Source organism: Epithele typhae (assembly GCF_022376455.1).
Source record: "Epithele typhae strain CBS 203.58 chromosome Unknown BXZ73scaffold_201, whole genome shotgun sequence".
NCBI lineage: Eukaryota > Fungi > Basidiomycota > Agaricomycetes > Polyporales > Epitheliaceae > Epithele > Epithele typhae.
This window is the reverse complement of record NW_025954392.1, coordinates 15628-29572: the sequence shown is the minus strand read 5'-3', so window position 1 is coordinate 29572 and position 13945 is coordinate 15628. Positions and strand designations below refer to the sequence as shown.

The window sequence follows — 13945 nt, the reverse complement described above, 5'->3', positions numbered from 1 at the left end:
CCAATGACGATGGGGTTCAGGAAAGACGTGCCGGGAATCCCGGAGGCTGGGCGCGCGGGCTCGTTCACGAGGGTGCGCTCGGAGTCGTCGGACGCTGCAAGACTCGGGGAGCGAGAACGCGCTCCAGCCGTGGCCGACGCAGGAGCTTGGGTAGCCGCGGCGGCAGAGGAAGCCATGGTTGGGGCGGAGCGGGTCTGGCTACTGGTGGCGGGCACGCAGGAAACTTGGGTGCTAGTGGAGGCAACGGTGGGGCGCACGGTAGGAATGTTCGTGCGAGTCCGGGGAAGGGGGGCGAGCACACGTGGGGCGCGCGTCGGGGTGGCTGGGTCGCGGACTTGAGTACCGGTTGGGTGCGTGGAGGCGGCCACGGTGGGCGGAGCAACGTTGTTTGCGCGCACAACAGGCATGGACGCGCGCAACGAGGTAAAGGACGCGCTAGCAGGAGCAGGAGTGGCTGATACGCTGCTCGAGGGGGCTGTATCTGTGTCCTCGGCGTCGGACATGGCGTACATGTCAGTGAAGGACTCTGTAAAGTCGGAGAAGAAGTCTTGTTCATAGTCGACGTCGTTGTCCCCATCGGAGTGCTGCTCGGCCGCTAGAGCATCCCAGAACCCATCCGTCATGGGAGCATGCATCTCGTCCGCTACATCAAACAGAGTGGACGTGGGGACCATTCTGCGTATCCGCAGACGCGATGGAGCGGGGGTGGGGGACGGGGCAGACGCAAGTGCACGTCGTTTGCACGGCGGGGAGTCTTGGCGGCGCGCGGGGTCTCGAGAGAGCTTGGAACTACCATCCGGCTGAGCAGATGAGTGGCCGACAGAGGCATTCGGAGTGTGCGGGATAGAGGAGAGGTTCGGCGGGAGCAGGGAGGGTACGTTCGGTGGTAACACCTCGCGCAGTTGCTGCGCGAATTCGAAAGGCATCTGAACGGATTTGTGCCTGACAAGAAGGCCCTCATGGAGTTGGAGGACGATGCGGGTTTCAGACTTGGGTTTCCAGGAGTTTGATGGACAATCGAAGTACTCGAACGCAGAGTTACGGCCGATGATGCCTTTGATGACCGCATCGGAAATGGCCGCACGCAACTCTTGCATTTCGCCCCAACGGAGAGCTACAGTATTGTTCTTGTAGCGTTTCCCTTGCTCTTTGATGGACGTGGGCGGCGTCCAATTCTAATTGTTGGTTAGCACGAGAGATATGCCTGACGCGAGCTGAGACCCATACCTCCAAGAAGAGCCTTACAGTGACGTCCTCGCGTGGAAGAGCCGGCCTTCCGAGGCGAGACGGGGTGGGGTTGTCGGCGGTATTGCTGAGGGTCGCAAGAAGCGCGGCCTCGATGAACGGTTCCCCGGTGCGAGAGCACAGGCGGTGTATCTCCCTGATGAGATCGGCCCGCCATGACGCTGGGTGGTGGGATGTCGCCGCAAGAACTTCACGGAGGCACTCCAGACGCAAAGAATGGGGGAGTTGGACCTTGCATACCACGAAAGGACATGGGGAGTCCTTGCGACACTGTAAAGTGGATCGTTAGCGTGCAAATATGAGCATAAGGTGCTTACCACTCACGATGTTGTACACCATGCCGGTGCGAGACGCACGATTCTTGCCCCACGACGCTCGAACGAGGTGGAGGGTCCCGTCACGGCAGACCTCATGGGGGTTAGACCAGCCCTCGAGATGGTCGTGCAAGTACTTGAGAACCGTATCGCGAGCCTGGGTCATGGAGAGGTGGTATCAGATGCGATGAACTCGACACCCGGTCAAAAGGGCGCACCTTTTATATATTCAACGGACCACATCACGCCACTAAGAACGAAACAAAGCGGGGCTTGTGGCGGCACTTCTTGGTCGAGTGGCCCACCGAGAGCTTGAATCCGGACCGTGCAACCCGATTTCTCGTGTCTTCAATCGTTCTGATAGGTTGAGGAGATCCCATGTTGATGATAGGGATTGTTAGGGGCGATGGGCGAGGAATTTGAGAAGGGCTTGCACTAGGTATTCCGGATGTGATCCAGTGGGAAACACGCCTCAGACGAGCTCGCGGACACAAAGTCGTGCGAGACTCGCCATAGTCCGATAGGACGGCGATGGGAGAGGATGGTGTGAGGGGGGTGGACTTGCGGAAGGAGGGGCGAGGGTGTTGGACTCGCAGAAGGGTGTTGGACCCGCCGAGGCGACGGGGTTGAATGCATGAGGGTAAAGTGACACGTACCGATCCATCTTACAACTCCTGTACTATGAGAATGTGAGCAAGCCGCAAGATCTGGCTCAGTGAATGCTTTACGCACCTTGGACGAACTCAGGGTGAGGCGGGGAGAGCGCCAGGAGAGAGGGAGATGGCAGATGGGAGGAAGAGGTCAGCGTCATGGGCGCCCCGCGTTCCCGAGCGTGCGCTCCGAGCGTGCGCTTGACACTTCGCGCTCCTGCGACATTCCTCCTCTCTCTCCCGCCCTCCCTCCTCAACCTACTCGACGTCCTCCTTCCACCATCACTAGCTTGACATCACCGCACCCTCTTTCCACCACCGCCATCACCTCGTATCCTCCCACCCCTCTTCCCCAGCCGTCAGACTACGGAACGACTTTGTGTCCTTCCGTAGTGTTCGGCAGGTCTTTCCTATTGGTCAGACCTCTCTACCCCCCGCTGGACTGTCTCGCGCGCCGCAAACCAACGCAACAAGACACACCTGCTTTCTTTCAGCGTTCCCCTTTGTTTCTCTAGGTTCAATTCGTGTGGAACGTCACGCCATGACCCACGGCTCGAAGTCAGACCCCGACGCTTTCGCTGGTACGTCTATAGTGATACACCCTCGTTACTTCAACCAACGCCCGTCTTAAAGATCTGGACATCAAAAAGGCCCACGTGGCGGCGTTCACTGCGGACGGCAACTACATCGTAACGACACCAAACATGTCTTGGGTTCCCGAACCATTCGTTGGTCTCATCAAGGTCTCCCTGCGATCCGACTGCCGCTACGGGGAGCACGATCCCTTCCAATGGCCTCAGATCTTCGCCCCCGAGTTCGCCTTTTTGTCTGTAGTGCGACACCCCTACCCTGATGATCATCAGTACGCTCCGGTCTGGTGGACTCCAGACTTCAAGACACAGTTCCGACCAGTGGAGGGCTGCGTATTCAAATCGCTTGGTCTCTTCGTCTCCCCCGTCTTCCGAAAGCTCGGTTCTCTCGTCGACGAGATGCAAGAACAAGTTCAGGAGCATATCCACAGCCTTGGAAGCCCAATCCCTCGGCTCGCGCATATGGCCACTGCGATGGCTCAAGCTCGCGATCGTCTCCGCTTCTGCCCAGCGACGTTCCGCGACTCTCTCTTTCAACTCCGGGAGACCCAGCGTCGTTGGCTGGCATGTTGCGCGTGGATCGACTACTCTCGTCTTACGGCGTCCGCGACCGGAGCCTCAACCGTCCAACTTGGCTACATGGGCGCATTCTGCACCGATCCGGGGGACGCCCAGACACTCTATCGTGCCGGTGTGCCTGTATGGTTCGTCAGACCCCGCGTTGGAGATAATCTCGACGACGTCCAACGGATTGCAACCCCTCTGCGCCAGCCGTCAAAGCTGGCTCTCTCGCCCTTTGCCTCGGACGGGGTCCCCATATTCTCCGGACTCTCGGGCCTGCGTCACCTCCAAGCTGTATGCTCTGTCAAGCACATGTACGTCGACGTATCTCAAGCACCTCTTTTGACGCGATTCGACTATCGTGTGCGACCGTCCTCGGAGCCCTCAGCAAGCGGTCCAGTTCGCTCCCTGCCCTCGTCAAGCTCCCACAGGGTCTCCCAGGCGAAGAAAGGTTCGCGTTAGTTTGTATATCATGATATATCTTGCTCATACGTTTGCAGTACATCCTAGTCACCTCCGTGGGCGAGACAAGTTCGTCGACAAGGATCACGCGTGGATGCCGCGTACGCTCCCAGCGTGGGACTTGGCAATGCAATCCGTTGATCGCTCCCAACCCAGCAGGCCTTCGGAGGAACTTTGGGGCTACTGGGTTCCAGAGCCTTCACTGCTTGTCGGGCCCACTACAGAACAACGCGTCGCGCGCTACCTCATGAACTGGCTTGGGGTCCATGACCCATGGCTGTACCTCCTTGCTCTTCCAGACTCTCCTGCGACGCGCGTGGGGCCACAGTGGTGGCGAGACTTCCTGAACGGCGATACGAACGCGGCGGCCACCACTGTGACCAATCGTCGCACCCAGCGTTTGGAGAAGGTCAAAGAGGTCTTCTGTCGCGCGTTCCTGATGGAGGATTTCCAAGAGCGAGACTCCGGCGCGATCGAGTGGTTCCACCGTCCCATCACCGCGGTTGATGCAACCACTGGACCACTGATTCTCTGGGAGTTGTTTGAGCTCGGCTTCCGCCACGAACTCCTCGCCCTCGACCGACTCTTGGTGCCCATGCACGGGGTTCCCGACGCGGATTTCATCCGCGAGCAAGTTCTCGTGGGTGTGTTCCATCATCGCGACCTCTACCGCCTTCACCAGCTTCCGGTCTTCGGCGTAGGCCTCTCCCATCGCATGCCGAGCTCGCGCGTCCGGTGCGTCGAAGCCCTCCGCCGTGTCGTCATGAGATGGCCACAGTGTCCTTCGCAGATTGTGGTGGACCCGTCGATTAACGCACAGACCGTCGAGGAGATGGAGCGGGCCGTGGCTTCCTTCTATTGTACCACTTTTTTTACTTACTCCGGCCGCGCTCCCCTTGTCCCTCATGTGTTTCCTGAATGAACAATGCTCTTTACGATACTAATTGCTTGTCGCGTCGCATGTCTTGTACCACATCTACCACTCGCATAACGTTTTTGGGCGCCACGCCTCTCGGACCACACTCCTCCCGGACCACATTCAAGCAACCTACGATGGTAGGTATGTCTTTTGAATTGAATGGACTGCTTTCGATGTCCGTTTCCCCCTCTGTCTCGTCCCCTCTATGCCATGGGCCTCCGCCAGAAAAAGACGAAGAAGACGCCTCGGACAGCCCTCCCTCAGTTACGGGCCGGGTCCTCCACTGTGTACGGCCGGGACCATCGCGGCATACCCATCGTCACCCAGAGGCAAGTCCACTATCATACGGTGAAGTTACGGCAAGATACGCCCTCGAAACGTGCTCGGCTTGACATCACCACACCATCCGTCCTCGCAGATGCCCTCCCAACTGGGTACGACGTCTCCCAAGAGCCCAATTCTCTTCAGAACAGCTGGGAGGATGCACCGTCCGTCGGTGAGAAGGAGTCCGCCGATCCTGAGAAGGTGGAACAGCCGAAACCAAAGACGGTGTGTAGAGTGTGTGTTTGCTTATGTCCTCCACTCATTTCACTGCAGAAAACGATGATGGACCACTACAACGAGTGGCTCCCGCGCGAAACGGAGGTCATCGAGGCGATGTTCTCCTGGGAGGACTCGCGCAAGCCTCTCAGCAAGTGCACTCGGTGCCTCGATAAGGACGCCTGGTTACGCTGCACCGAGTGCTGGGATAGTAGTCCGCATTGCACGCAGTGCCACCTCACCGCGCATCGCCACCACTGGTTCCATTGGGTGGAGGCCCGCCGGAGTGATGATGAGTTCTGGAAGAAGTACGACCTCTCCAGTCTCGACTTCACCATTCGCCTAGGCCACGGTGGTGAGGCATGCCCGTCCCGAGGGGGGTGGTTATCGCCATCCAAAATCACCATTTGCCACACGAACGGCATCCATCGCTGTCAAGTCGAGTTTTGTCACTGTCTCCATGCCCCTTCCGTCCCCTGTCAACTTATCCAGGAGCGCATCTGGCCCGCCACCCTGGATCAGCCTCAAACTGCGTTCACAACTCCACTACTCACACTGTACGACCACCTTTGGAACGTCAGCAACGTCAACGCCTACGACTTTATTGACATCTTGCAACGTCTGACCGACAGCGCGTTTCCTGACAAGGTGCCGGTACGTGAGGCTGGACCTTCCTCGTCCTACCCCATTCTTACGAGCTTCATAGGACCCCTACGACGCCTTCCGTCGTGTACATCGCATGTTCGAGCACCTGACGATGAAGAAGCGTGCCGGTCATTACCACGGCGTCAAGATCCCCAACCGGAGCTCGGACGACCTCACGGTTGCATGTCTTACTTGCCCACTCCCCAGCGTCAATCTTCCCCTCGATTGGGCTCAGGAAACGCGTGCCCCGTGCGTCCGACCGTTTCCATCATGAGATTACACACTTACGCTTCGTCTATCAGATATATTTACCGCCACAACCTCGGGGTCGACGCCTGCCATGGTATGCCGAAGAGGACCAAGAACGACGACAAGAACGACAAAGCCCTTAGCGAGGGGCAAGGGTTCATGGTCAAGTTGGCCGACATGAAGAACATGGTCGAAGAGAGTTTCAAGAATGACGACGACCGCGTGGTAAGTTGTACTTCCATCTATCAGATGATACCGCTAACTGTCGCGAAGACCCATACCTGCAGCAGCTTCAAGGTTGCTCGCGCGCAGCGTTTGGGCAAGTTCCGGACAGTCGATATCAGTGGCGTCGCCGCCATAACCTGTCGTCATACCTTCTTTTTCCATCAAGGTGTAATCGACCTCATCTCGGGAGAGCGGTGAGTTGATTCCGCGTCCGCTGTACTTTTAATGGCTAATAGTGTTATAGGTATGCCTTCATCGACCTACTCGTCGCCAGGCACCTACTGCGATATGCGGCCGAACTGATCGAGGTCGGTATGACATACGACATTATGTGCATCTATATTCGCAACCTCCTGAAACGTATGGAGAAGAACTTCCCCGCTGTTGTCCCCATAATCAAGAAGATGTACTGCTGCCTGCCCGCCTTCCACGCGCACGGCCACCGCGACATGTGCAAGACGGTCTATTCGCTCGCACTCTCCTACGGCTTCGGGTTCCAGCATGGCGAGCAAGTCGAGAGGCCATGGATCAAGATGAACTTCGCCGGGCCCGCCACAAGCGAGATGACGGCTGGAAACCGACACGACAAGCTCAACATGACGTTCAACTTCTGGAACCTTTGCCAACGGCAGAAACAGCGTGAGCAATATCTTCGTATCGGCGCGTGCCTAGGTTGATACTGTTCCCCTAGCCGACTTCTTGGCTAGGCAGGTCGAGAAGACATACGTCGACCAGGAAGAGGCCACAGACGAGTTGGCCTCGATGATTGCCGGCGCTGGCCCCACCAAGGTTCTTCGTTGGATTGCGCAAGGCATTCGACCCTCAGCGCCGACGCCGCTCAACTTCAAGGAGCGAGAAGAGTCGTCCAAACAAAGCCCATTTGTGCTCGACACCACTCATCGTAGGTCCCCGCACTTCTGTACTGGCTCACACTGACGAAGAAAACGCAGTTCCTAATCGCGAGAAGGCGTTCGATGACCTCGTGAAATCCCACGAGAACGCGAAGCACTCTTCCCCTGCAGACGTGGACCTCAAGAAGCGTGCAGCGCTCTTCGTCCGCAGTGGGATCGACGTGCAAAGAGCGCTGTGAGTTCCGTACCCCTACCGAACAATTTGTTTCTGACATCTTTCCTAGTTTCAAGCTCCAGCAGCGCAAGAAGCTGGGCAATAAGGGTTTCGGTCAATCGGACGAGGCCACGGTCCCCTTTGCCACCGCCCGTCGCGGATATATCCGAGACCTTACTCAGTGGCTCAAGGAGAAACAGCGGTATATGCCGCTCGCCGCTGCCGATGAGGACCCTGTCGCGCAAGGTCGACGCGAGTTCTCTCGAAATGTCCGCGACGATGATGACGAGAGAACGAGTAACGACATCGACGACCAGGAAATCATCGGCCTACCTTCAGATTACACGAAGGAAGAGGTCAAGATCCTCGAAATCGAGGTGTTCGCCCGCGGTGAGCTGGCCATGCGCACTGCTGATTGTTTCGATGATCTTGCCCATGTACGAAGCGCTGTCGAGTATCGTGCGTCTTTCTTGCGCGAGAAGAAGACCGCCGGGAAGCAAGGGCAGAAAGCAGGTACGCGTTTCCAGACCGAACTCCAGAGGAGCGGTCACTACGCTTATCGTCTGGCCGAACGCTACAACGACAACTTCCAACGCGTGTCGGCACTGCGCAAAATTCTCGACCACAAACCAGACCAAGACTCATCGGAAGGTCGTCTGCGCGCGATCGACTTGAAGACCGATCTGACCCTCTCCGACCTTACCTCGCGTCAACCAGGCGACACACGACGGTACTCCTCTTGGGTTTGGCGCATTCTAACCCCCAAGAAGGACAAGCGGCAGCAGCCATCAAGAGAAGCCAAGTCTACTGAACCACCCCCCACTGAAGATACTGAGCCGCAGTGGCGCGACAATGGTATGTACATCTTCGAGCTATCGTTGATGCTTCCTAACCTCTGCTGCAGCACAGTCGACGATGTTCCACACTCGCCTACAGCGCAAGTATCAAGCGGACGCCCACGCAAACTACCTGTTCACGGACTTCCGTAATGGCGTCGCTGGCCATGACTTCTACTCCAAAGCTTGGCAAGTGACGACGAAGGAAAGTGACTTATCGCGGGGCAAGCGTGCATACGCTATGCAACAGAGTGCTGTGTACGGTCGTGGCCGCGACCGATTTCGCAGGTGTCACGTTGAATCACTGAAGCCGGGGGTGTCGATCGACGAGAAGTATCATGACCTCGTAAGTGTTCACATACCCTTGTTCTCAGTCTCCGACTTATGTATCTTTCTAGTCTCTTCGGGATGCCCTTGCAGAGTATGCCGACGATCTTGACGCTTACAAGGAGGTCTTGCGTGCGCTTGATCTCAACTTCTAGGTAGTAATCGGCGATGCGGGTGCGTCCTATGTGCGAGGTATATGGTGCAGAGAATGCGGTTGCACCAGTGCAACTCGAGCTGGGACCAACGAGATGTATTAATGTGGGCGCAACTATTATCATACATAATGTGCTACTTCAATGCAGTGTATACACGTCGCACGACAACCACTTTGACAGCGCGTACGCACTCCACACTCAAAGCAATCAGCTGAAAGCGGGTCGCAATCGAAAACGCTGAGGTACACTAGGCTAAGACGGAGCTAGAGTACGCTACAGACTGCTTCAGACCACATCACGCGGGTGCCTGCCACCTACGACAGCACACGAGGGTGCGCGGGGGCGATAGCAGACACGTGGACGCGCGAGTGGCAGAGAAAACGAGACAGAGCGAGTGTGTGTGAGAGAGCCATAGCGAAAGCGAAAGAGCGACAGTAAGAGCGAGACAAGAAGTGATCGGAGGAGGGCGGGCGGAGGGGCGAGCGGAGGAGCGACACGCGAAGGACAGAAAGCACCGCGCGCGTACAGGCGCGGGAACGCCGGGCCGGGCCAGCCCAGCAGCTGAATGAACGGAGTCCGAGAAACTCGGAGTCGAGGTCGGTTGCGCTGCCCAGTCTTGCGTGGCGCGTTCCCCTGTTCCCTGTTCACCGCATCACGTGCATTCCTCCTATGAGTTCGCGCGCGTGTCGCCCGGCTGCTGTTCGCCCCAATGTCCATGGCACGTGCGCGCGGCTGCAGGCTGCACCTTCCACCGGGCACGCAGCTCATGATGTAACATTCAAGATAACTTACTACCGCAAGGGTGGCATCATCGTATCGTTACTATTACTTACTACTATGAATATCACCCAAAGGCACGTGACAAAGGTCACAGAACAACATATCTGCATACTGTATGAACTACTAGTAGTTACTACTGGTAATCGTGAATAGACGCCCCTGGTAACAATTTAATTAAGCTCCCTTGGCCTTCGAGGTCGAGTGACTTGCCGCCATACGTCAGCGAGAGGTCGCGCGTGTCCCGCAGGTACTGAATGACCCGGCAGACGGCTTCCCAGTGCGCCCAGCCTGGGTTCTCCGCAAAGCGCGCGAGGAACGAGACTGCGTACGTGATGTCAGGGCGCGTGCCCAACGACGCGTACATCAGCGACCCGACGGCCTCGCGGTAAGGGATGTCGCGCATGCGCGCAACCTCGGCATCGGTCTGGGGTGACTGCGCAGCGGAGAGGACGACATGGGGATCCATGGGTGAGGCGATCTTGCGCGCGCTGGTAATGTTGTAGCGCCGGACGATCGAGTCGATGTAGGACGTTTGCGACAGGGAGATGCGGCGGTTCGGGCGGTCACGCTTGACTGCGAGCCCCAAGATCCAGTGGATCTCGCCCTCGTCCGTGATCTTGAATGCCTCACTCAGGCGCGACTTGACCTCGTTGATGTGTGCGAGCGTCGGGGCCACGATAGTCAGGTCGTCCACGTGTGCCACGATAACCACCACACCGTCTTCACGGACGCGGTAGTAGACGGCCTCGTCGACTTCACAGGGCGTGAGGTCGAGGAAGCGCTTGAGGACATCTCGCAGCTTGTGGTTCCAGGTTCGTGCGCTCTGGCGAAGACCGTACAGTGGGCGGAGAAGGCGAAGAGCGAGTGTCTTGTCGTTGGATAGCGTGACACCCGGCGGCGGCTGCATGTAGATGACTTCTCCGTCTTCAAACTCGCCGTTGAGGTAAGCGGACTTCACGTCGACCTGATGGACCTCGTAGTCGTGTCGCGCGGCGAATGCTAGGGCGATCCGGATGGAGGCGGTCTTGGCGACAGGGGCAAAGGTGTAGAAGAATTCGGAACCTTTGCGTTGTCCAAAACCCTTCGCGACGCAGCGAGCGCGCAGGCGGTAAACGTGCCCCAACGCGTCCTTCTTCGAGTTGAAGACCCAGCGACTGCCAATGATGTTCGCACCAGGCGGTGGTTTCTCCAGCCGGTAGGTACCGTGGGCTTCAAGCGCGGCGATCTCCTCGTCCATGGCCTCCTTCCAGCGCGGCCACTCCGGGCGACGGCGCGCTTCAGTGTACGAGCGCGGGTCGAAACCTTCTTCATCGGCCATCCGCACGGCCATAGCCACACCGTCGATCTCCTCGAGTAGGTCTTCAACGTCCGTGGCATCTTGCTCATCCGCGTCGGCTGACGCCCGATGCGCGGGCGCTTGCAGTGGCACTTGCACGCCTTTCGGCACTGCTGCACCACTCTTGAGGATGTCGCGTAGGATCTGGGAGGGTTGGCGGATGCGCGACGAAGAGCGCGTAGCGGGGGCCTTGACACGAGCAGGGAGGACGTGAGGAGGGGCAGCAGGTGGAGGGTCGATGGGAGCAGGTGCTGCGGTAGCAGAAGCAGACGGCCCGGCTGCGTGGGAGGCAAAGCGGGAGCAGTAGGCTCCGGTTGAGGGTCAGGCGGCGCGAGCTTGTCCTCGCTCTCACTCTCCCCCTCAAGCTCCGCGTTGTCTTCAAGTCGGCCACGCGCAGGCAGAGGTATGTCTAGCTCCGTCGAGCTGACATTCCGCTCGACACCCACTGACCTCTTGTCTTCCCAATAGATGCGGTGCCCTTTGCTCTCCATGTCGAAGCCCACCCAACGGCCAGGTTTCGCGCGCTCCCCCAGCTTGCCGGAGGACGTGTCGTGGACCCAGACCTTCACGCCCCACTCCGGGATGTCGGCAAGACGAGGGGGTCGGCCTGTTACAGCCTGAAACGGGGTGAGTCCATCCAAAGCTTTCGTCGAGGTGCGCATCAGTAATTTTGCACGCGTCTGGCACAGCTGTCGCATCTGTCAAATTTGCGCGCAGCGGACACAGTTCAGCAGTTGGGCAGACAAGCAGTTCGGGGGCGCACAGCTCCAACAGTTGCCCAGACGGACAGATGGCCTGCGAAGCGGTGGATAAGCTTGCTAACATATTACTTCGTGGGCGTGATAGTCTATGTACCAGTTAACATAAAACCGCGAAAAAATGTCCAATGATAACGAATAATGGAAGTCCTCTGCCTGAAGGTCGACGTCCCCATACACTCCGATCAAATGACAAGCTCGTACTATCGAGTCGACGGAGATAATGCTGGTTACCCGATTGCCATCATCGTGGAGTTCTGGCTGCACCATCCACATACCAGTGACATCGTCGACATGATCTTCGCAGTACTCAAACCACTCTACTAAGGCACAGGGATATTTTTTACCGCCGTATTTGAACGAAAAGAAGGCGCGGACACGGGCCACAAGCATACCATCTAGTCCAACACCGTCCGCGTCGATGCTGACAAGCACTGTGTCGTAACGCGGATGCTCTTTCCACCAGCGCGGAGTGCATCGAATCTTCTCGCTGGACATGCCGCCAGGCGTGGCTAGGTCGCTCGGTGCGTAGAAGACTGCCGTGGCACAGGTAAATCCGTGGATCCTGTCACTTTCTTGTATGAAGGCAGAGGAGTCGTCCGAAGAGTCGTCGTTGTCGTCCAGCTGAGAGAGTAGAAACGTCTCCAGCATATTGAGAAATCGAGGCTGCTCAAGACGCTCCGCAACTTCACCGACAGTTGCAATGTACACTATCACAAGGAAATGAGCGTGACGCACACAATAATACCAAGAGGTACATACTAGGTCGGATTCCCAACGTGACTTCAGCCTCGAGGACTTCGCCATCCATGGCTGCTTCGAGGAGTGCTTTGAAGCGACGATCTTCCTCGTCTTCAGGATTGTCGTCATCAGGATCAAGCAGGCCTGCCTCGCGGCACGCGGCAGTGAGAACGTCATCGCGGAGCATTCCGCGGCGTCCAAACTCGGAGCGTGCAGCGGCGAGCTTCCCCTTGCGGGCGATCTTGTGGATGATTTGATCGAGAGCGTCACGGCGATTTGACTCTCTCCAGGGCTTCTTGACAGCCTCGATGTGTTTTGACTCAGTGATTGACGAGCATAGTCCGTTAGGAGACCCGAATCGCTGGATCTCTCGGACATAGTGAACGAGGGCATGTTGGCGTGGCAAGCCGAATCCGTCCGGGCGAATACCGTGCTCCACGAAGACCTGCCGGAGCTCGTGGTAACGTTCTAGAAGAGCATCCATGGCGTGCAGGACATGCGAGTCGTGGGACGACCGCCGTGCCAGGTAGCAGAAGTCGAGTAGAGCCGCAACGCATTGAACCATCTTGTCGGGTACGTGCCCTACAATTGCCGGCAAGAAGACCTATTACCTGCAATCAGCACTGCATCAGTAACTTCCAAAATCCCTGAATCCCTGGGTCCCTGGATTTCAGAGATTTCAGGAATCCAGGGGAATCGGGACCATACAGGACGCACAGGGCGGCACAGGGATCCAGGGTGCCCGGTGCGCGCAGGGATTCAGGCGGCGGTGGCGGCGGCGGCGGCCTAGGGATGGGAACACAGATAAGAATAGGTATACAAAGTGTTCTAATGTACACGTCAAGCGCAGAAGGTAGTGTTCGCCGTCACGTTCCCGGCGCGGCCACTGCTCAGTGCTCACGACGCTCAACCAGCGCGACAGCTCCTCTCACGAGGGCGTGGACTGCCCGAAGGAGCGTGAGTTGAGCGAGCGACTGACTGGCGTCATACTGCTTCGTGCGCAGGAACGTGGGGGTGACGTCGAGTGCGTCGATCAGGTCGCGGTGCTGGCAGACCCAGAGTGCGGTCGCGTCGAAGTTGACGAGGCCTACTGCACACACTGTTAGCAGGGGCGGGCAGGCGGGACGGGGCGCACGGCAGACCTTGTGGAAATTGGTGCAGAACGAGTTTGCGTGCTCATTGATGGCAGCGAGCTGGCTCTGCTCGCGGTACTCGGGGCAAACAAAGGATATGCCGGCCCACGCGGCGTCGACGTGCAACCAGATGAAGGGGTAGTCTTTCACTAGACGCGGTCGGCATGATCAGCAACCACGGCGCTCTGAGAACCGTAGGCCCCGCACTCACGGATTTGCCCGATTTTGTTGACGCGGTCCATCGCGCCCGTGTTCGTGGTCCCGACGGTCGCGACTGCGCGATTCAGCAGGATCAATAAGAGGTTATGGGAAAGTGCTCACCGACCAGGAACGGACACTTTCACCAGGCGATGTCCTCCTCCACCGCCTCGCGCACCATCGCACCCCCGGGCAGCGCGAACCCATCCTCCGCAC

At 58.0% G+C, this 13945-nt stretch overlaps 1 protein-coding gene across 1 annotated transcript; it reads right to left on the bottom strand.

The window, feature by feature from the left end:
* Window positions 1-11717: 11717 nt before the first annotated feature.
* On the bottom strand, window positions 11718-12308 carry BXZ73DRAFT_58371 (uncharacterized protein; the record flags this gene model as incomplete). Its single annotated transcript, XM_048021647.1, has 1 exon — window positions 11718-12308. One exon carries the CDS (start codon window positions 12306-12308, stop codon window positions 11718-11720), a length of 591 nt encoding a protein of 196 aa, XP_047870913.1.
* Window positions 12309-13945: the final 1637 nt, after the last annotated feature.